The sequence below is a fragment of the Brachyistius frenatus genome, unplaced genomic scaffold (assembly GCF_029030835.1).
Source record: "Brachyistius frenatus isolate BFR_SWC_R1_liver_20210118 unplaced genomic scaffold, ASM2903083v1 Contig_115, whole genome shotgun sequence".
Taxonomy (NCBI): Eukaryota; Metazoa; Chordata; class Actinopteri; family Embiotocidae; genus Brachyistius; species Brachyistius frenatus.
This window is the reverse complement of record NW_027210714.1, coordinates 652598-674529: the sequence shown is the minus strand read 5'-3', so window position 1 is coordinate 674529 and position 21932 is coordinate 652598. Positions and strand designations below refer to the sequence as shown.

At 41.3% G+C, this 21932-nt stretch overlaps 2 protein-coding genes across 2 annotated transcripts in view; one reads left to right on the top strand and one right to left on the bottom strand.

Moving 5' to 3' along the window:
* The window catches only part of entpd1 (ectonucleoside triphosphate diphosphohydrolase 1), a 185760-nt gene that overhangs the window by 77514 nt on the left and 86314 nt on the right, over window positions 1-21932 (bottom strand). The gene's annotated exons all lie outside the window — the stretch shown is intronic.
* On the top strand, window positions 4378-5784 carry LOC138629423 (clarin-3). The gene is made up of 3 exons (XM_069713096.1): window positions 4378-4603; window positions 5188-5373; window positions 5507-5784. The coding sequence occupies exons 1-3, from the start codon at window positions 4378-4380 to the stop codon at window positions 5782-5784; spliced, it is 690 nt and encodes a 229-aa protein (XP_069569197.1).

Here is a 21932-nt window from a genome sequence, read left to right as displayed (position 1 = left end):
ATGCCAACAATCCAAAGACAGACCCGCAGGGTTTGCATTCTGCAGCAATAGCCGCAAGCAGAAACAAGCCTCCGGTTGCAACATACCGCCGCCTGATGTGTTTTAGCAATCTTCCACGAAGGCAGGCAGAAAAATAACAGGTTGAATACAAATGCTGTATGTACCAAAAGTAAGATCTTACTATGACGATTCCCCCCGCCTGATTCATGAGCCCTTTTTTCGAGGCATTTCAATATCTGACAAGTTCTCGGGTCAGATCCTTCTCGTCCCATGTTGTTGTAACTTTTTACCATTTAGTTCCTGCTCCACCTATTTGAGAAACAGCGTGAAAAAGCGTGTTTAACGAACCTTCAAGCAGAGTGTTGTTTAACATGTTTGAAGCCTCGGAGAGAGAGCCCAGCACAGTGTGTAGTCTCGCTGTGACAGCTCAAAGTTATAATCTAAGTGTTTCCAGCACTTAGAGAGAGTGAGAGAGCGAGAGAGAGAGAGAGAGAGAGAGAGAGAGAGAGAGAGAGAGAGAGGTGTCAAATAGATAGAGGGTGGGTGCGCTGCGGGGATTAACTCCAGGGCTGGCAATTTGAGGTTTATACCCAGCAAGCTGTTAGAATCTCCAGGTATGCACAACTCCTTCCTCCCCACCTCACTGTGGATTTCATTAATCACCACATCTGTTTGTTTCTCACAGCACGCCCACACTCAAATAACATACACTTCACAAGCATTCCACTATACCCTTTTTGAGTTCTAACTATAGCAGAAAAAACTGGAAGAGAACATCTTGACAGTGTTAAACAGCAATTAAATGTAGGTTGAAAATAACTGCTGCAGTTAGAAACCTGTTGAGTAGTTGCACCATTTATTAAGAGACAAACAACCTGGTACAAACAACCTATACGTTCTCAGCCTTATTTCTTTAATAATGTAGCCCTCCCAGCTAAATATATCATTGCAGTTGATATTCTCATTCCAAAGACATCGCAAGAAAAAGGAGGAGCAGCACATTAGATGGTCAGGGCCTTTTGATTATGGCGGAGATTAATTTGTATGGAGATTTATTTTTTTTCCAGCAAGCACAAATTACCCTGAAAGAATCAAATTTCACCACGGTCAAATATGAATAGTAAGGAGATGAAAGCCAAATCAACTTGCCAGCAGCACTCGGCACTCAAATGTTATTTCTTCCTGCAGCCTTACACAGTCTCATTTGTCTGGGCGAGCGCAGATTATTTGTTTATTTCATTGCATCCTCATTAGCCTGCCGGAGCAATGGCGATTCTTCCTGGGATCTCTGCTACATAATTGAAATGGAATTCACAATGAAATACCACGTACACACTCAGACTCTCTATGGAAGAGATGACGGTAAAGAATTTCAAGTCAAGGCAAAAAAGTATAATCACCAGGCTGCTACGGTATCAATATTAAACTGAAAGTCAGGTTAAATGAAGCCAGGCGAGTTACAGTAACACTGGAAAGGGAACATACGCAGAGACAACATATTCTTAGTTTAAGAAATTTTCAGTTTTCTAATGCATCTGTCAAAGGGTTGGTTTTGGGTCCAGGATCTGTAAACTTAGACTGAAAAGAGGTCAGGTCTCTCTGGTTCTGAAGATCCTTTTTTGTCAGTAACATCTCAGTTTCAGGAGTGATGCAAGTTAAATGTTCCACACTAAAAGCATGCCTTCTTTTCTCAGTTGTTCGTTCCAGAGTCTGCATGCAAAGGGTGCAGTATTTGGCTCAGTCAGGTTGACCAACAGATTTATCACAATTAATTAAGCCGTCTCTCTCCGACATGAATGAATTTAGCTCACTGTCCAGCGTTGTTAAGGCCCGAATGTAGCAATATCAGCATCTAACCCTTAGAATCGCTCAATACAGGTTAAATGAGGATCAAGTGATAAAAAGGGGAAATCTGACAGGAAAAGTGTGTATGAATATGATTATGAATGTATTTTCTCTTTCAGAAAGGCACAACAATTTAAGTCTACTCAGTTTAGGCTGTCCATGTCAGTTCTCTTGTTAAGGGTCAGTGGAGCACAATCTCGATTGTGTCTTGGTTCATTTAACTTTTAATTTCCACGCTCTGATGAAAAGAATGTCAGACAGCCGCTCCCCTTCCCTTTAACCAGCAACCTGCTACAGGCAATCTGTTTCAGGGATGCTGATCTGTTGCTGACCCTGACCTCCGTCCTCCCCTGCATGGACCTTTTATGTTATATATATTAAGTTATGTCCAGTGATGATTACAATCCATGCTGAAAATGTGATTGGTATGCAGCCAACATGACATTCATCAACCAAATATCAAACACGAGTCAAATCTCAAGGCATAACTAAAAAAGCTGAGTCCTCCCACGGTGACAAGTCTTAGCAGATCCATCCATGATATTTGAATGTTCTGTTCAGCGACATGTTGAAACGGGCTCAACTGCAGCCCACATAGACAAGAAGTCAGGTAACTTAGAAAATAAGGATGATTCAAAGCGTGATAGATGCAAAAAACAAACAAACAAAAAAAGAACCGAGTAGGGAAAAAAAAAAAGACCAAGACAGGAGATCAAGACACAACTCCAAACGCTGGATCCAATAACCCACGTTGACGCACCGGGTTGACTGAAGTCGCTGCAGGTTGTCAAAGGCACAGCTCCAAAATCATGCAATAAACACCGCGACTTTAACGAGGAATGTATTCAGTATCACATTAAAGCTGAAAAGCGCAACTGAAATGGACTGTTCGTCTAAAAAAAAAAAAAAAACTAAAAAAAAAACCATCAGCCATTCCTTGCTGTGCGTAACGGACAGGTAACACAAATATGTGACCGAAAAAAAAAAATGACTGGAATCTTGACGTTTCCCGCTCGTTCAATGAGTGTCAGGACTCAAAAGATCTACGTGATGACACAAAGTAATCTTATCACTCACCTTGATGGCTTCAACGTTAAGTCCTGAGGGCAGATTGTCTTGTAAAAGGCGAGGCGACGCTTCAGTGTTGCCGCCTGTCACCGGGAAGGAGGAGTTTGTGTTTACTCCGACAAAACAGCACTGGCTGTCAGCGTCCACACGGATCCTCCGCCTGTTAGACGAAGAGAGGGAGCCACAGTCTGGTCACAAACTTAATTGCAACACGCGGCTTTCCTTTGGAGACCCGAGGACCTCAAATTTGTCCCTAAATTGTATGGTTTAGTTTTATAAGTATAATCTTAAATTGCTGCTGGATAAAAAATAAATAAATCTATAAGGTTTATGCTGGTGAAGAAACAAGTAGTTTTTGTTGTTTTTTTAAATATGAAAATTTAAGATATATATCATTGTTTAAACCTTTACTTAAATAAATAACATTCTTAATTAAGTAGAAAATGAATGCTGAAGTTCTGAACTATTTGTTAATTTCAATTAAACCCAGAAGTATTATAAGAATTGATTATGTTGCCGTTTTGGGGATTGGAAAGAGCAAAACAGATTTTCTTCATTGTTGTCGCTTCTTATCTGTCAACACCAGGAACCAGGTGATACTAAAGTTTTATTGCTCCATCAATGCTTGGAACATAACCCGCTCTTTCCGTCTTGTCTCATGAAGCAGCTTCATTTTGTGCCATAAAATGAATCGGTGGAACCAACCATGTGGGATTCAGTATGCAATGACACATGTAAATTCATGCTCTCTGGGATTTTCTTCATTATTTATTGTATTATTTGAATTAGTATGACTTACAACACTTAATCATACACCAAACATGTGCTCATGTCTTCTTTGAAATGACACCAACCCCTGTCATGAGTCTGTGCTTCGCTGACAACACATTCGATTAGATTACAATTGTTCTTCCAGTAATCTTAAAGTAAATAATTAATCTAAGTTGTATGGCTCCAACAACATCAAGAACAGGACTTTGAATCCAAGGCTGTGAACAGGCTCATTCAGAATGCAGCAGAGGGTGTGAACAGAAAGAAACTAGAAATTTTAAAAGATTATTTTTCAAATATGTCTCTTACATATCCTGAAGTTGTTTTATTCAGTCCAACTCAGGTAAATTCAGAAGCCACTGTTACAGTAGTACCAGCCCATCACTGTACATTCAGACAACAGGGTGGTTTTCATTTACAGCCTGAGACCAAACGTGGCTCAGTTATCATGTTGGTGAAACTGGTGTCCCTGCAAGGACGGCCAGCTGCGTCTTTCCCTTTCCAAAGGTCACAGTCATAAACAAGAGATTTTATGACCATCAGTCAACATTTCTCTCCACCCAGGAGTAACTCATGCACCGGATCTTTAGAGGATCACAGGGTCCTAATCTGCTTCTCAGGCTTCAACAGATTTTCTTCAGAGAAGAGACGGTGGGATTTAGATTCAAGTAGTCTAACTGGAACACAGCGATAATGCCTTCCTCTCAGAAGACTTTGCATTTCATGTCCAGTGGACTGATGACTGCCATATCTGTCGGGCTGATGGGGTTCGCCATGTCAAGACAGTGGGTTGAGACGACCATGACGTGTAGGAGAGGTGGAATTGACACTGGGAATGCTACGATCAAGTTGGACCTTTTTAATGGAATGTTAAGCAGAAACCTCTGCCCCCAATTTGGAGGTGTTGATGAATTTGAAGGTAAATGTCCAAGGACGAGCTCTCCCAAATTGAAATAGACTCAAACACTCTCTCTCTCTCTCTCTCTCTCTCTCTCTCTCACTTACATACCTCCAGAATCGATGATATCTGTCTCTGAGATTTCCTGCCTCCTGAAAATGTTTTATCTAAATAATTGAACAGCAGCATGTCTTCCCAGAGGCAGTGTCCCTGTTACTCTGGATAATACAAAGAACACTTTGTCGTCAGTTTTTCTTTTGTTAAAAGTAGTTCCGGTGAAAACTCAGAGATGGATATCTCAAAACGAAGGCAAATACAACCAAAACTACTTGCAAACGTAAACACAGTTAGAGGTAAATGAGGGAATCTTTTTATATATTGGGTGAGTTGACCCTTTAAAACAAGGCATACATAAATAAATACATACATGCACAAATACTGCACATTATCACAAGACTTGACTGGATACCAAATATTCTTTACGAAAGCTAAAGCTTGCCCACACGGTTTCACCAGCCTCTAATACTGCATCATGCATGTAAGCTGTATGAAATTATATAACCCTCATGTTCTTGTACTGTGCTTGTGTCTGTGTATCTGTGTAGTGATTCCTGTGTTGTCAGAAGAAGGAGGAATCCCTGTGGTCCTGCACATTTTGCTTTTGTGCCTGTTGAGCCTGTGTCTGCTGTTTTCTGCCATCAGCATCCTTCTCTGCCTCTACAACAGTGTCAGTAACCCGTATCAGACCTACATGGGGCCCATTGGAGTCTACACCTGCAGCTCTCTCAGCGGTAAGTGACACGAATATTAGAGCAGAAACCATCAGGCAGTAACAGAGGTAGAATTGCTGGGGAGTTTATCTGAATATCTGATATAATTTGTGTCTCATTTGTGACATCACTAACGGTACTCTCTCTCCCGCAGCATGCTTGTCTGTGGTGGTTCTCATCATATATGTGCTGAACATCTATGTGACCAACATGGCAGAAAAATTGGTGGTGAAATTTGCGGAAAGTATTATTGTGGAATTGAAGGATAAGTCTTCGGAGATGAAGGTGGGATACTACCTGATCATCCCGTACACGGTGCTCTCTCTCGCTGCCATCGCCTTCATCTACGCGTACGACAACGCAGCCTACAAACACAGACAAGAACAGCAGCGGCCTACAGAGGATGTTCCCAAGGAGATTATGATGTATTAGTGGGAAAGAGGCAACGGAGTCAGCTTTTCAGTGACACTGGTAGATTTCTCATCAAGACTTTGGGATGAAATGTACAGCAATGGAAGATTACAGATTTTAGGTATGTAAAGTAAATGTGGGTGTACAGCTTGTTCAAACTGCAAAGATAATTAATAGATTTGTTGCATTTAGTTTTGGCATGTTAGAGAAAAGGCGTGATCAAATATCTTACGCTTACAATGTCCTATTTTAATGTTAATTATCAGCAGCTGTTGCATTACTTTTGTTGTTTTAATCAGATTTAAAATAAAGTTATCACATTGCAAAGCATTTACTGAAATATATAAGTACGTAAATCAGTTTTGATTAATATCTCTTTAACATGTATTTACATTCTAAATCATTTATTTATTTTGCCTGTGAACAATATCATGTTTTTTGTTGAATATGATGGAACTGAAGTCTATTTTTCATAGTGAAACAATAATGAAATTATCACGAAACATATCTTACAAATCAACAGTTATCCAAAAATTGAAGGGCTTTGTTGTTTGCTATGTGTCTGAAACAACAGATTGCATAAAACAAGTAAACATAAATAAATGTTTAGGTTGGTTCACATGTAGTTGAGAAGTAAATGTATTTATTTTTTAAATCTAAGGGTAAAATTACAAAATTCGGGGGAAGAGATGAATGGATGAATTCACTGATGTATGCTGCCCTCTATCTCTGAGAGGATGTAAATGCAAAAAGAGGTCGTCCTCCTTTCCCTTGCACAGTTGAGTCAAGGAAAAGAACCCAACACAAGCCACTGAGGCTGATGGGAAGCAAATGTGAGCTTTACTCACAAAGAATGGTGCAGTTACAAAAAAAAAAAAAAAAACAGCCTAATTCCAAAGTCTGGGCATGAAGAGTTCAAGGAAGACAAAAATACGGAGGAAATGAAGGCCTAAAATTCGTGCAATGGCAAAAACTTATCATGAACACTGTAGTAGATATACTGACCAGCAGGCAGCAGGTGAAGAAGACTGGAGAACAGGGAGGAGGTGAGGTGGGCCTGGCAGGAAGGAGACTGGACACAGAGACACCTCTGGTAGAGGGAATGACACAGAAAAAAACGGAATACCAGAGACAGAAAGACCAAAACCGTGACAACTAAGTCACCACCTACACGATCCTCAGTCAGAAAAAGAAGAGAACAGGATTTTTGTTTTTTACTAAATAACACGGGTTATTTCAGTCTTTCATCAGGCATTTTAGATTACCGGCAGAAAAATCGATGGACTTTTCTGTGATATTTCTGTCAAATAAAAGACAGAATGCAAAGTTAAATAGCTCATTAATCTTACATCTCCAGGAGGCAGCGTTAAGGCTCACCCAGAGATTCTCATATACGGTTCCATGACCGAGAAATTCCAGACTTGGGAACGTCCGGCGTCTCCCAACCTTTTTGTCATCTGTACCCCCACAGATCTGTCAGATGAACCTGAGTACTTCACAGCACCACCTGTCCTGTTTCAAATGGCTTCATTTCTTTATACAATTTCTGTATTACTGTCATCTCTTTATTTCAACCCATAACTTTTATGTAACTACTTACTAAATACTTTAAGTACTCTTTATTACAACATATAGTTTTCCGGTGTCACGGCGGAATCATTGTGTGAATATAATTTATATTTTCTCAAATTAGGTGATCCACTTTAGTTTTAACGCATATTGTCTCCAATAGCAACGACACAATCACCTCCTGGGACAGTAGCGTGTGAATCACTGACACAGGCCACATGGATTACTTTACCTACCTTCATCAATTCACGGCTCATGGTAGAGGCAGTGCTTAAGTCGAGCCCTTTAAACTCCAGTGATGCATTACATCTTAACTGTATCCCCTTCCATGTGGGATCAACATGGACAAGCCTTGATGAGAGACAAAGATATATTACAGGTCTGTTTAATCCATTTCAAAGGATGAAGAAAAAAAAAAAAGACACAACCAATGGTGACAAATACAGTGATGGAAACAAAGCTTGCTGATTCTGCAGCAGCTCAGATAAATGCTGCTGAGAGCTGGCGTCAATTGTCTCCCGGATCTTCAGACACTCACAGCTGTGATTCACATGACTGTGTTGACATGAGAGCAAGGGCGAGGTGTCCGGTTACCTGTTTCCCGTGTTCCCATCACTCAGGGCCCGAAAGTCTGTTTGGACATGCCCTCTGCAGCACCTCTCAGCCCCGCAATGCCTTGTACCTACCTTCAAAAGAACCACTCTTCCTTCAAGTCTCACACTTCAAGGGACCTGTGGAAGGATGCAGCAATTTGCTTTGTTGTCGTCAGTGTGAATATGGATTAAATTTCTGAGAATACCTGCTTTCTACAATGAATCCAAAACATTTCAGGCCTGACAGAAATTCTGTTAGCGTTGTAGAAAATCCACCATGACTTCTGGGTGCAGAAGTTTCATGTTTATTAAGTGTAAAGCTTTACTGATTGGTCCAAACTGAATTGCAGTGATCAATATTCATATTATTTTATTATATTCCATCACCTGGCAGCAACCCAGCCAAAACATTGATGTCGCTGTACAATGCAGTCTGACGTAACCCTGCAGCTGTGACAGGTTGTATTCTCCAGAGGAAGCCACGTCAGAGCAGGTTTCACTGGAAAGCCGCCTGCTGTGAAATTGATAAGCCCTTCACAAGACAGCACAGATTTGTCAGCCATTAGAGACCCTTTTATTTTATTTTTCACCTTTTAAAATGCATCAGTCTGACCTCTGACAGGCTGCAGCTAGTTACTAAAAAAAAAAAAGAGATGCATGAACTAAACACTAAAACTTTTCTTGACTTGATTTCTAAAGCAGTTATTTTTTCCAGTCACTTGTCACACATATATGCACTGCAGTGCATACCATTATCACACTTTATTCATGAGAAGAAATAAAGGGCTCCTTAAAGACATTTTAAACTGATATAAGATTCCTCAGTTGTAAACACCAACTAGTTTAACAGCTGCCAGAGGAGCTATTTAACTATATCTATTACAATCTTCTTCTGCGTGCGCTGAGGTGCGGAATAGCTGAATTGCTACCAACGGACCCCTCCTGCCGTTTGCTGTGCAAACATCAATTGAATAAAATTAGAGATGGCCAGTAATCTCTTCCTCTCTGCCTACTCTCTGTCTCAGAGCTCATCAGAATGGATAAACCTGGGATTATGTGGAAGCCTTAAACCCTGACCCCTCACTCTGTGTGATAGGATTAAAGCGGAAACTTTTGTACCTGTGAAACATTATCCTTCCAGGTCCCGTATTACAGAGGCCTGTGAAACAGACACCTCCAGCTGCAGGGCGGGGGGGGGGCTCACATTCAGCCACGTAGAGTCCACTGTGCTGGGGTATAGTGGACAGGGGGGAAGGGGTCGGGTCTCCTTCCACCTCTGGCAGCTGACTTCATACTGAGAAGTATGGGTGGGTGCCTATATGTAGGGGCTCTAAGACACTTGTTTTAACACTTTCACAAGCACCTCAGAAGGCCTCTTTACCTGTGAATACAAAGAAACACTTGTGCCTATTAACCAGAAAAATTCAGCCAAGCCCCAGATCCTCCATATTTGATGTCACCATACCAATAAAGTGACCTTTTCCCTCCATTGTAGTGTGTCTCTAAAGGTGTGTCGCTTTTTTTCTGAGGCAATTAACATTTATGGCACAACTGCTCTGTCTTGACATCACATCTTAGCAACAGCTGAGACACAACACATTACGGACACGTCACATTTACACATGTATATGGTTGTTTATGTTTGAAATATTGCTCTTCAACACTGTGGTATTGTTTTCCTATCATTTTTTCTTTTCTTTTCACATAGTTCACATAGAATGGACGAGTTTTTTTTTTTTTTTTTTTTTTTTAGGAATTATCCTCCTGACATATAAATACAAAATGTAGAATTTAAAAAATAATGCTGAACTTAATTTATACTTTTATATTTTCGAATCAAAGTTACAACGTGCTTTACATGGAAGCACCAATAAATCCACCTAAAGGTATAAGACACCACAGTAACAATAAAACATGTTGAAAATTATTCAAATGAATGAACTGGCGACCTGTCCTTCAGTCAGCAGGATAGGCTCCAGGCCCCGGGTGACGTTGCACAGGGTAAAGTGGGTATAGCTGATGGATTAATAAATGAATGAAAGAATGAATGAATTGAAAAATTCAAGAATTAAACATTATTAAACTAAAAATAATTGTCTATTGGTTGAAATGTCTTAGAATTTTATATTTGCTGGTTTAAATTGTTCCTATGTTGTAACACTTTATTTACTCAGTCTGTGGAGAAAGGTGACCCTGCATTTCACTGCAAGTTGTACTTGGATGATTAGGCACATGACAAATACAAATTAAGGGTTGGCTTTAAAAAAAAAAAAAAATTCGTATTTTCGTTTTTACATTTGGCTTCGAGTCTGTTCCTCGCTGTACTTGTGCTCTCACACTCAACTGTGTGATATTGGACGGTAGGCAGGTTCCTTACTTATCTCCGTCATTAATCTTAATTTGTCAGTGAAGGCTGAGGTGAAGGCGGAGGCAAGAAGAAAAAGAAGAAGAAGGAGGAGAAGAAGGAGGAGGGCTAAAAGGTAATTGCACCCCTGCTGCTCCATTATGGTGTCATTCCTCTGTTAACAGAAGATAAGATCTTCTCCAAATCACCTGAAGCCAATTCTCCACTTTACCTGGCTGGGACAGAGACACAGAGGAAAAAGACAGAGAGGGTATCCGGCTCAGTCTCACCAACCACGATTGAGACAAACTGAACTAATCAATCTGAGCAGAATTTTACTACCCCTTCTGTCTGTGAGGTAAAAAAAACAAAAAAAACCATCTACATGTGATGCCAAATAAAACTTTTCATGATGGATGGAGGGAGGGCCGAGCACTTTCTCTGCCCCATGCTGCCTGACACCACCGCTGATTAATGTGGTCCTGATTGGCAGGTGTGATATATATCAGTGGGTGCAACGCAGAGGGACACAGTTAACCTGCTGACACAAAACCCCGTTTAACTGGATTGCTGCCTTTTGACCTGAACACAGACAGGAACAGCTAACATCAACAACCGTCAGTCTCAGAGGGGAGTGAAAAATCAACACTGTTAATCAATTCTGCTACAGAAAACAAAGCAACTGTTTTCACAGGTGACGAGAGATAAAAAAAAATTAAATAAATGTGAGAAAATATGAACTCTATACATTAGTATTATCCTATCAAAAATAAATACTCTAAAGGGTTTTATGTCATTTATAGCTGCCATTACACATTTATTCCACACAGGCGCTGTATGTGACCTATTTCTGTCTTAAGTACTCATTTTTCTTCACTTTAAATTGGGATAGATGGATAGCAGACATTGCTTAACCTCCAGCACACACTGAATAAACAAACTTTAAATAAAACTCTGCCCCTTTTCCCTGTGTCCCTCTGTCCTCAACATTTGTTTTGGTTTTTTTCAGTTTTTAACATACGCACACGTCATTGCAGAGATATTGCAGAGATATTGCAGAGAACAGTAGGGGGGGACAACTGCTCTTGTCCCGGGGCAGTGTGCTCATTTTTCCAAGCTGCATCGGTTGCTTGACTAACTCACTAACTGAGAATAACCCCCATTATTTTTATTTTCATGATAAAAGGACATTTACCTAAAAATGTAACCAGAATCTTCGGCAACCCCAAAAAAACAACAGGTCTAAATGAAAATACATTTCACACAGGAATCTGACCTCTTATGAGGGTAAGCTACTTGAGCTTCGCACAAGGTGGCAGTATATAATAACTGTGTCCACAGAATGAAACAAATCCCTGTCTGAAGATTGTAGTACAGCAATAGTCTGAAATTTTCGCAACCTAACATCTGGGAATTAATGAGTGTGCTTTGAATTAAAAATCAGATCTCCTGCTCATGAAATAGTCATGTGAAATACGTTTGTAATATTACAGGAAACACTGACAACTTAAGTAACACAAGTAAAACCTGTTAACTTTTTTTTTTCTGTTCACAGTTTCAAGGTTGATCTGTGTCTCAGAGAGATAAAAGGCTGCTGTGTGAGGGAGGAGCTCAGAGTGTCACTGGAGTGGGACACGAATCCATAGATCACAGACACTGGTTTGTAACTGAGACACTCAGCCACAGACTGCAAGCTGTTCTCCAATCCATATGGCCATAAAACTACAGAGATTCCAGCAGTCTGCGCCCATGGACAGCACATATAAATTCTAGTCTGCCTTACAGTATTTCCTTACCCTTGTTTGGGAACAAAACACTTTTCTGCGCAAATGATTCCGCTGCTTTACACGAAAAGGAAGGAAAGAGTAAGAAATAAACACAACATGCTGTGTACATTAAAGAGGGGTTTCTTGTCTCTATGTGTCACACTGATACTTTACATTAAAGGAATTTCCATGATGCAATGTCATGTCATAAAAAGATCTCAATGCTGCATGTCATCAGCTCCTGTCAAGGCTCTCAGAGCATCTGACGGCACTGAGTGTCTCTTACAGAAGCCAGATGGGGAGAGGTGCTGGAATAAAGTGCATCAAGTGCCGCCTGTTGAGCCTCACGAACGGATTAAAGGATTCGTAAAGCTCTGTCATAAGGCTGTCAATCATTGTCACACCTGCCTGAAATTTACAACACTGACTGCCGGAGACCAAAAAAAAACTTTGGGCTGTTGTCACAAGGAGTATAACTTCATCTGTCAAGTCATGCGGTTAAACATCAACACCTTGAGCAATGAGAGTAAAAAGAGAGAGATTTAAACCAGGACATAAGACACTACAGATTACCACAGCGCCTCAATCGTTGAAGTTTACGTTTAGGAATGTTGCTGCAATTCAATACTCCTACACTTCTCCTCCATTCATCACCAAGGTTTCCACGTCTCCTCGGCCGTGTTGCTTTGGCATTTCAGCTTGTGATAAGTCTTAAAAGCTGCAATCACCTGTCTGTCGTTCCGATAAAACAGAGGTTCTTTGAGAAAGGCAGAACTTGATATTGCCTTTCCAAATCCTGCATAAGAAACAATGCAGCCTCTCTACAGGAGGTGATGTTCTGTGTCAGATGTGGAGACATGGTGTCTGACTGCTGGATGGATCAGGAGGGCTTCAGGCCTGTTTGCATGTGTATGAAACAATTTGTCAGCCCGCGAAAGCAGCTGACCCCTTGCTCACCACAACCATGACCTCCGTCCATTAAAGGATTATTGTAGTTTATAACAATTTAGGTCTTATTTTTGTAGTTTTGTACACCATTCCTAAAGTACATAATAAGATTTGGGGGCACACAACATCTGTTCAGCAAAGTCCAACTGAGCAAGAAACACGATCAGACCGTTTGACCAGAATACCTAAATCCCTCTAGCTAAATGTAAAACTGAAAGTGAATGCACTCAATATATTGTTAATAATTAGCAGCTGCATCTACATAAAACAGAAGTAAACTGAAAAAAAACCATGAAGTTCTTTAAGGTAGTTCTTTAATCAGCTAGGCCTTCCCGAGGCATCAAAAGCACACGCATGTATGACCAGAGTCATGTGACGAAGCATTAAGAGTGATAAAGTTGTAGTAGGGAGGACATCAATGTAGTTGGATGGAACAAACTGTGGATAACACATGTAATTAATTCACATAACGTATGTTAAGTAATTTGCGTGATGTACAAATTTGGTCCCAAACCATGATCTTATCCTAACTCTATAATCAAGTGGTTTTGGTGTACAAACCTAAGGCTACCTAACCTAACCTAACCTACTTACTTTTCATGCATAGGGGAGGCAAAATGTTGCACTGTACCCTCTAGTGGACTGACAGGTGTATTACAATGGCGTGATATGACGGTCACGCCAAGTTAAAAAACAAACCTAAGATAGCTTCTTGTGCTTATGTTTAAACAAACCTATCTACCGATATGTCAATATTGGATGTTTTTAAACTCCTACATATACATTTTGGAATGGGCCTCAAAAATGTTGTATTAGTCAGGCTATTATGCATGCAAACATTGGTATATATGCATACATATATATTAATGACACATGGGGGGAAAAAAAAATACACAAAAATTAAAAAAACAAGAAAAAAACACAGACATGGACACAAAATTAATTAAAATTGTTTTAAAATAAAAATGTACTACTCAGTTGTGCTATTACCTTAAACAAAACCTGCATCTATTATTATAGCACCACAGAAAAGATACAAAAGTGGTAATGGCGGAGATGACACCCCCAGAGCTGTCTTCACCCTCTGTGTCAACTCATCACCTCCTAGCTGGGTGTCAACGAAGGGAGGAAGAGGAGCGAGGGGTGAAGAGGGAAGGAGGGAGAAGGGGAGCGGGCTGGCAGGAGATGGATGGGGGGGTGGGTGAAGGGATCACCTTGCCAAATCCGCTGTGAAGGTCTCTGCTCGGTGCACTTAGCGTAGCAGACGGAGCCAACATGTAGCGGGGTGTAGGTCTCCCTGAGGCGACACTCAGGCCCCAGCCTCCCCGCCATTGTCATCTGTCCGTCTCTCAGCCTCTCCATCCAGCAATCTGCCTGGAGGAAACTTACTTCCTCCTTCCACATTCTTCCTCCCTCCATTACCCTCAGGAGGATCAGGGTAACTCGTGTTGAAGAGGACTCCCAGGCAGGGTCAAGGCAGTATCCATGTCGAAGCCTTCGTGTTAGGGTCTCGCCACTAATTGGAACATCTATGACGCACTATAAGACAGCATGAAGTTAAAGACGTGAAATCCTCTTCCATATCTCCTCTGAATTAATGCTAAAGTGGCCGGACAATATGTATGGTTTCAGCTGCTGGATGTGTGACAGTGATCAGAGAGTGATAAGATGCTACACACCTCACTGAGTGGAATGGCAAATATGTCATCATCCCGAGACAGGGTCTAGCTGGTCCGTCTCAATGAGTGCACCCGTGTCAGGGTGATGTATGGACGCAGTAACACAACCTCTGAGAAGTCATAGGGAGGGGGGGGGAAGCTGCACTGCCAACCTGCCCTTCAGATCCTGAGCAAAAGAATAGGGGCCGCATGTAAACATTTGAGACATGTCACTCATTTCTCCTCTGGTGATTTATAACCAAGCTGGACACTCTGCCTGCCGGCAATCATGAGTAAAAGTTGGACTCGAAGGCCCATCAGAGGTCAAAATTGATTCTAACTTTTAGATACAATTCAAATTCACAGTGAGAAAAACTGACAGAGTTCAAAACAAAAGTCAGCCACTCTGCTCTTAACACTATGGATTACACCTTCAGAGGTTTGTCTGACAAAACCCTGCCCTTTGGCTGCTTATACATTTTGTGAAGCTCCCCAAAAGCCTGTCCCAATTCTCTTAATGGAAATGGCTTGGGAACTCATTTGTGAGGAAGAGCGAGAAAAAACACTAAGTCTCGGAGGAATTTCTTCCCCTGAGGATCCCTGAGTGATGTCCATCTCGCCTCAGTCATTCAAAGCTGATCAGTCATTCAGGGCTGAAACTGGAGAACATGACTGACACTTAGAGTTCTCTCACTCAGGATCTTTTACGCAATCTATTTATCAGAATGCAGTTTGTGTGTTTAAAGATTGATTTACTCAACTTACATTAAACTCGTGAAAACACAATTGAAGTAAATGCAGTTTAATATATGGTGCTCAAAGCATTGAAAAAAAAATTGAAAAAAAACTTTAAATTTGCATAATTCATGTTCCATTTTCGTCACAAGAGGGCAGATAAAACTGTATTAAGGTATGTTAATATCCAAGTATTTCCTATCCATGTTGAGATCTGTCAATCATCCACAGTAACTGAAAGAGTTAATAGAAAAAGAAGGTGATCTTGGAAATGTTAAATGCAATGAACACCCAAAAATATTGGCAATCCACTGTCATGGATTGCAAGCAGAAGTTTTAAAATGTCCACAAATAAAACCAAAATGATCTCCATAGCTAGATAGCAGAGTTTAAGTGAGAAAATGTTTTAACTTTATAATGTGAAATAGTTTACCGTTTATTAGCACTGCTAGTAAAAAACAAACAAACAAAAAACAATTCCCACGTGGAGATGTGCACAATTCAAAATTTGTTCCTGTTTATTTCATGTCATTTGTATTTATGCTTAAGTAATCAGTGCCATAACCTGCCCAGCAGAGGCCCTCGTTCCCTGTCCTTCCTCCATCCAGAAACCAAAAACCTCCCCATACCAAGGCAGCATAAAGACAGAGGATCCTAAGACACAATAAAATCGGAGATGTATGGGAACCATCGAGGTAGAAATGTCTACTGTGATTTATCCCAGCGTGCCTTTTCCCACTTTCCACTCAGACATGCCTACATGTGAAGATTTAAACGTGAGATACAGGTGAGGGGATTTAAAATGACCCTGACAGAAACTATAAAATATGGGAACATAAACGTACATTCTGTCAAATGGGTAAAATATCATATGGGTAACACATACTGTACCATACAGTGAACCCCTGCTAGCACCTGGAACAGTGCCCAAACCTTGATTTGAGGACTATTTGCTCCCTGTATTCTTGCAAAGTTGCTAATCTTACCTCATAAATAAATCTGTGGTTCATTGCCTGGATAACCTGAGCGGTAAAACTATTCAGTAGGTGATTCCAAACATTATTCCTTGTGCTTTTCAAATGCCTTCTAATCCTTTAAGTGTGACACAAACACTTAACAAAGGAATGCTTCTTCGCTGTGCTTAAGCACAACCCGCTGAGAAGAGGGTTCTACTTGCCATAAGATGTCAAAATAATCAGCTCAAAATGTTCAGGAGCTGGCACGGCCTCAAAGACCAGCCGGCCATCACGTATGACAAAGCAACCAGTACACAGTGGAAAACAAGGCCTTGTCTGTGAGGGCAGTGGACCAGCAGTGACAAAACAAACAGCCACTGATCCACTGGGGTTCTGTTATACTGACACTCCAAACAAAAAAAACAAAAAAAAAATATTTCCCCTCGGGGATTAATAAAGTAACTACCTAACCTAACCTAACAACACAAAAATCAGCATTTTCATTTACATGAAAATGATATAAACAAGAATCAAATCTGACAACCCTTCTGTGCTCTCATCAATACAATTAGAGCTAGATTGATTGGTCATTGGTCATCATCATTTAGTCAATCAATATGAAAAGAACTATGATCATAGAATAATCATTAATGTACTTTTTCAAGCTGTAATTTCCAAAATTACCAAATGGCTACTTCTAAAATGTCAGAATTTGCCGCTTTTCTTTTTAATTTGATAGTAAAGTGAAAATCTTTATGGTTTGAAGTGACAAAACAAGACATTATATTTTGTATATATTACATATATCTTTGTACACTATTTTGGGGTTTACCTATTTATTTGATTTTATTCCTCTTTCATTCATTTTCACCATTTTGTGTTTTGCAAAAGACTCATGAGAGTGACACGAGAGGTCAGAGAGAAACTCAGGCTCATGTGACCAAATTTGTGAGCTGGAGTACAACTCAGAAGTTTGTACACTGAGGATAATTTAGCAACAGTGACCACCTGACAATGATTAAGTATGTAAAACTTTTGATCCATCTCACATGTGGATCTCTGATGCTGTTTACTGTAAATAAGAGTCCAGCCTGACATGCAGGTGCTTTTCCCTCCAACGGTGGCAGAGGAATATTAAGAGGACAATAACCTTGTAAGATACACCAGAGAGCGAAAAGGGGATTTTAGGTGAATGCAAATAATCAGTGAATGCACAAAGCTTGTTTAGCGATTCTGAGCCAGTGCCAACGCTTCAATATCCTGAGAATCCTCTCTCCCACTTACGCCAGGCGTTTATTTCCTCATCCAAATCAAACTTATTAAATGGTGTCAGAGTCAATGAGCAGATTGAGCTTTGTTGGAAAATGTTGGGTTATATGATATGGACTTTGGCAGAGTCGTCTAACGCAGTAAGCATTGTTTGTGAGAGCAGTCTTCTCTCTTTCTTCCAGGAACGCTGACAGCTCCTCAGCTCTGGCATGAGTTTGGCTGTTAATCAGAAACAACACCGTACACCTGATCAGTCTGCTCACGGCTTTGTGCTGTTACAATGACAGCCTTATCTACAAAAATATCATAACATGGCTTCTTCTATTCTGTATTTGATTGATTTATTAAAAGCTCTGTCAATAAGCAATCTGATTTTAACAGCTGAAAAATTAAACAAGGGCGCTTTCATGCATCAGCTGTAAAAAAAAACCAACAAAAAAAAAACACGTGATTGCATCAATTATGTCCATGAGTAGGATGATTCATCGGAGGATCATTTCAAACGCTTGCTCGTCTCTGAGGTCTGTCCATGCACTTTAGCAGGTGGCTCTTTTCATTAAATCTAAACGCCTGATGACTGTGCTGTTCATTAAAGGCTGTCCAGTAATATGGGCCTGAGATGATTGCTCCTGCAGTGGTTAAATATAGTGGTTGGACGAGGCCACTGCCGCTGTGTAATGAGAAAAGTCAATAGAGCCAGGGCTATTACGCTGTCAGCGCTCATACCATTACGCTCCATTAAAAACAGAACAACTATCTGATTCATCCTCATTATATTTATTGCATATGGCCTGATCTAATTGTAGAAGCAGTTCAACTTACACAGCGTGTCATCATTGTGGAGCCACACTGTAGGCCCTCTCCTTTATTGAATAATAACTACTGAGGAATTGATAACTTCAGTATATTAAGACATGGATGATCATGATACTTTAAGACTTTCTCCTTGGTAAAATGACTGATAGATGATATGCATCCTGTACAGTTCGTTCATTCAGTGAAACAAAAGCACCAAGCTGTAAACTTAGTCATCAGTGTGTGACCCATACAAGCTCCCGGTGTTGACATGTACGCAGAGTACAGTGTGCCTGGCTTATTTAACAGAATAGAAATTAACCACTTGTCACTACGCCTTCGTCACATTCTTTCTACAGAGCTATGGGGTCCACATTTTGGCACTGCTGAATGCTAACTGCAAAGCCTCCTGCTTCTTAACACAGGTACAAGACAAAAAGGGGGATTTAGACAAATCTACGGCCACACATGCCCCACCACACCAGAGGAGACCCGAGGTAGACCCAAACAAAGCGGCTTCTGTCTGCTCATTTGTGAAGTGTCTAATCGCATTCAAATGGCTCCCGGAGGATGCGTCTGAACAGCTCACAGGTATATGCAGATGGAGGTCAGGGGGACTTGCCCTACAGGATTTGTCCCATGGTGGCTCTCCCCTCCTGGTCTGAATCCCCCTGTGGGCCTGTAGACATGTCATGGCCCTGCAGACGCAGGTCCCTGACTGGGATCGTCTGCTAGACTGGCATACTACCTTGATAGCTCCTGTTTAACCACCCCCCCCTATTGTGATTTAACTGCTAGTCACAAGCACCATTAGCATAATGATAAGAGATAAAAGAGATAGTGACACCTCTCTTTAAATTCTATCAGGTAGCCTGAAAGCCGAGTGTAATGAAAGAGATAATTACACAATTTATAAAGGGAGAGGCACTGACAGTTGCACAAAGCTATCTGACCAAGGCCTGACCCAACTAATTAAGACGGTATGCCATCAATCTTGATGTCCCTGTCAGTGAGTTGGTCCCTGGCAGTTTAAAGTAAATAAAAAAGTGTGTCTCCCAACATTTTTATGAACGGTCAATTAGGTTGATAGAGTGGATGATTATATAAAAGTTTTATAGCAACAAGCATGATCATTTTTCTGGTATAACAGGAACCTAAAGAAAAATGTAGCATGCCGCCACAAAAAATGATCCAGGAGCTGTTCAGTGCTTTCTTGTCGTAGTGACATGCGTTTAAAAAGCTGTTCCATGCTGAGAGCAATAGGGGTTTAGAAAAACAAGAATCTTCAAATCAGCCTGATTTGCAACAGAAGATGGCTGAGCAAGACAGGCTGAGATATCGTGAAAATGAATATGAGTTTTTGCTACATTATACTAAATTAACACCAGCTCTTTATTGCAGATAAGGCCTTTCCTCTCCAAGACTGGCAGCAGGCTACATGATCATTATGATACATAGTGCGACTCAATCCACTGTAATTTCCAGCACAGTATCACGCAAACGCATGTAATACACCCGTCAGTCCACCAGAGGATACCATGACAGTGTGTCCATGAGCCGTGCGTGGATGAAAAAAGTAGATAGAGGACATGAGATGGAGTTGATTTGAAAAAGTATCACACATTTTGAAATCTGTGTAAGGCTGGAGGTGATTGTGTGGATAAAACAAAACACCTAACTGCGTAGTATTCACGCTCAGGTGAATCAAAACCGTGACACTGAGACGGTATTGTCTGGTGGACCGGCGGGTGTATTGCTTTGGCGTTGTTTCCGGGTCGTTCATTTCAGAATGTTCTATTCTACGTCTCGAGTTAATAAAAAGTTATTGGTCCTTCTTTATTGTTCCCCGCTATTCTGTTTTCTCCTTAAGATAAATGTAAGTCAACCCATGGGCACGACAATGACCCAGTAATTCACAGAATAATCACCCCACCTCCCTACCTCATGGTCTAAATGCACTCGTACCCTGTCACTGTTTTGATTTGTGTGCCTCAGATTATCTCAGGCTTGTAAAAACCTATTTTCTCTCATGTTGAATAATAATAAAAAAAAAAGGCCTCTTTGTCAAGTGGGGGCATGTCAACACACTTCTGTGGATGATGTTAGCCTCTCAGCTGTGCTGTCAGCGACACTGTGGAGTGGATACACACGCACAGATGAAAACATGCATGGGTGCACGTGTGCATGTGCATCCTGGATTATGTCACAGCGCTGGAATGCCATCACATGACAACAGGGAACTGACTGTATCACAGGAGTTAGAGCTACACGGCACTCCAGCAGCACGGAAACGCTTTTGTCACAAAACGCGGCCGCGGCGATGATGATACAGTGAACGCAACTCAAGAGTGTTAACAGAGGAGCTTTTGCAGCAGCAGTGCGCCTGAAGACTCGAAGTCTCCCCAGAGACGGTGCATGTCGTGTGTTTATAGTTGACATACGAGCTGTTTGGGGTTGATAGATTCCAATACCAGAGTCAACAGACAGCACTTGCTCACGTTTGTTTGAACACTTGTCTGGCAAATGAGCATCTCTTTTCTGTTTCTTGGATTGCTGCTGCACCAGCCAAGTTGATTTTCGTGCACCTGGCGTCTCTCTATCGTGAACGGTAACAATGTTAATAGCTGATTGTGGTATAATTACATTCTGGAGGGGGTGATCAGCTTATCATAGGACTACATCTTGTTGATTAAAGCAGTTGAAAAGCGCTGCCTTTCTTTCCCTCCTCTTTAGGATGATAGCAGCTGCCTCAGAAGTGAGCTAGGGCCTTGAAGTGTGGGCCGGGATTAGTGGTAAACACAAAAGGAAAATTTGAAGGGTGGGGGGCATGCCTGTCCCTTTTGAAAGACTATCATTTAGACCCTTCAGCCATAGATCATCTGCAGCTTACATGGTGAAAACTTGGTTAAATGTTGATCGGGCTCATTATTTGACTGTCAGGGGTGCGTTTGAGGGTTTAGGCCAGGGTGGGCTCCAGAGGTCTCTGAGGCTCAGTCTGTCTCCCCTCTCCTGTCTCTCTATTGGTATTCATCCCTCATAATAGAGGCAGGAGGCAGGGGGTCTCATTAAGGGCCGGGGGAGTGCTGTTTTGGGAGGGAGCAGTCGGCGAATTCCTCGGGGCAGATGCACCATCATCACACAGGAGCGAAGCTGAATAAAGCAACACGAGAGCAGGTGAAGCTCACGAACAACACGTGAGACGTATCCCTGTTTGCTTCTGCAGCGTCTTCGCAGCAAAACACAGACGTGTTTCCAGGTGGGCTGTGTCTTTTAACAACAGGAACTTCATCAGATGTAACGTTCAGACTGAGAGATAGCTTCCTTTATAACGACTGACAGTGACTGACAAGCGGGAGAGAGGTGGCTATTTTGAGGATCCCCTGAGTACCGAATGATCTCCTCACTTCCGTCTGGCCACCAGAAGTCCAGGCTGGAGCGGGTAAAATGGATTCCCTCTGGGTAGCCACTTCCTCTGTCATCTGTCACCACTTCCTGTCTGTGAAGAGCAGGTAATGACAGCATGCAGGTGTTACAAG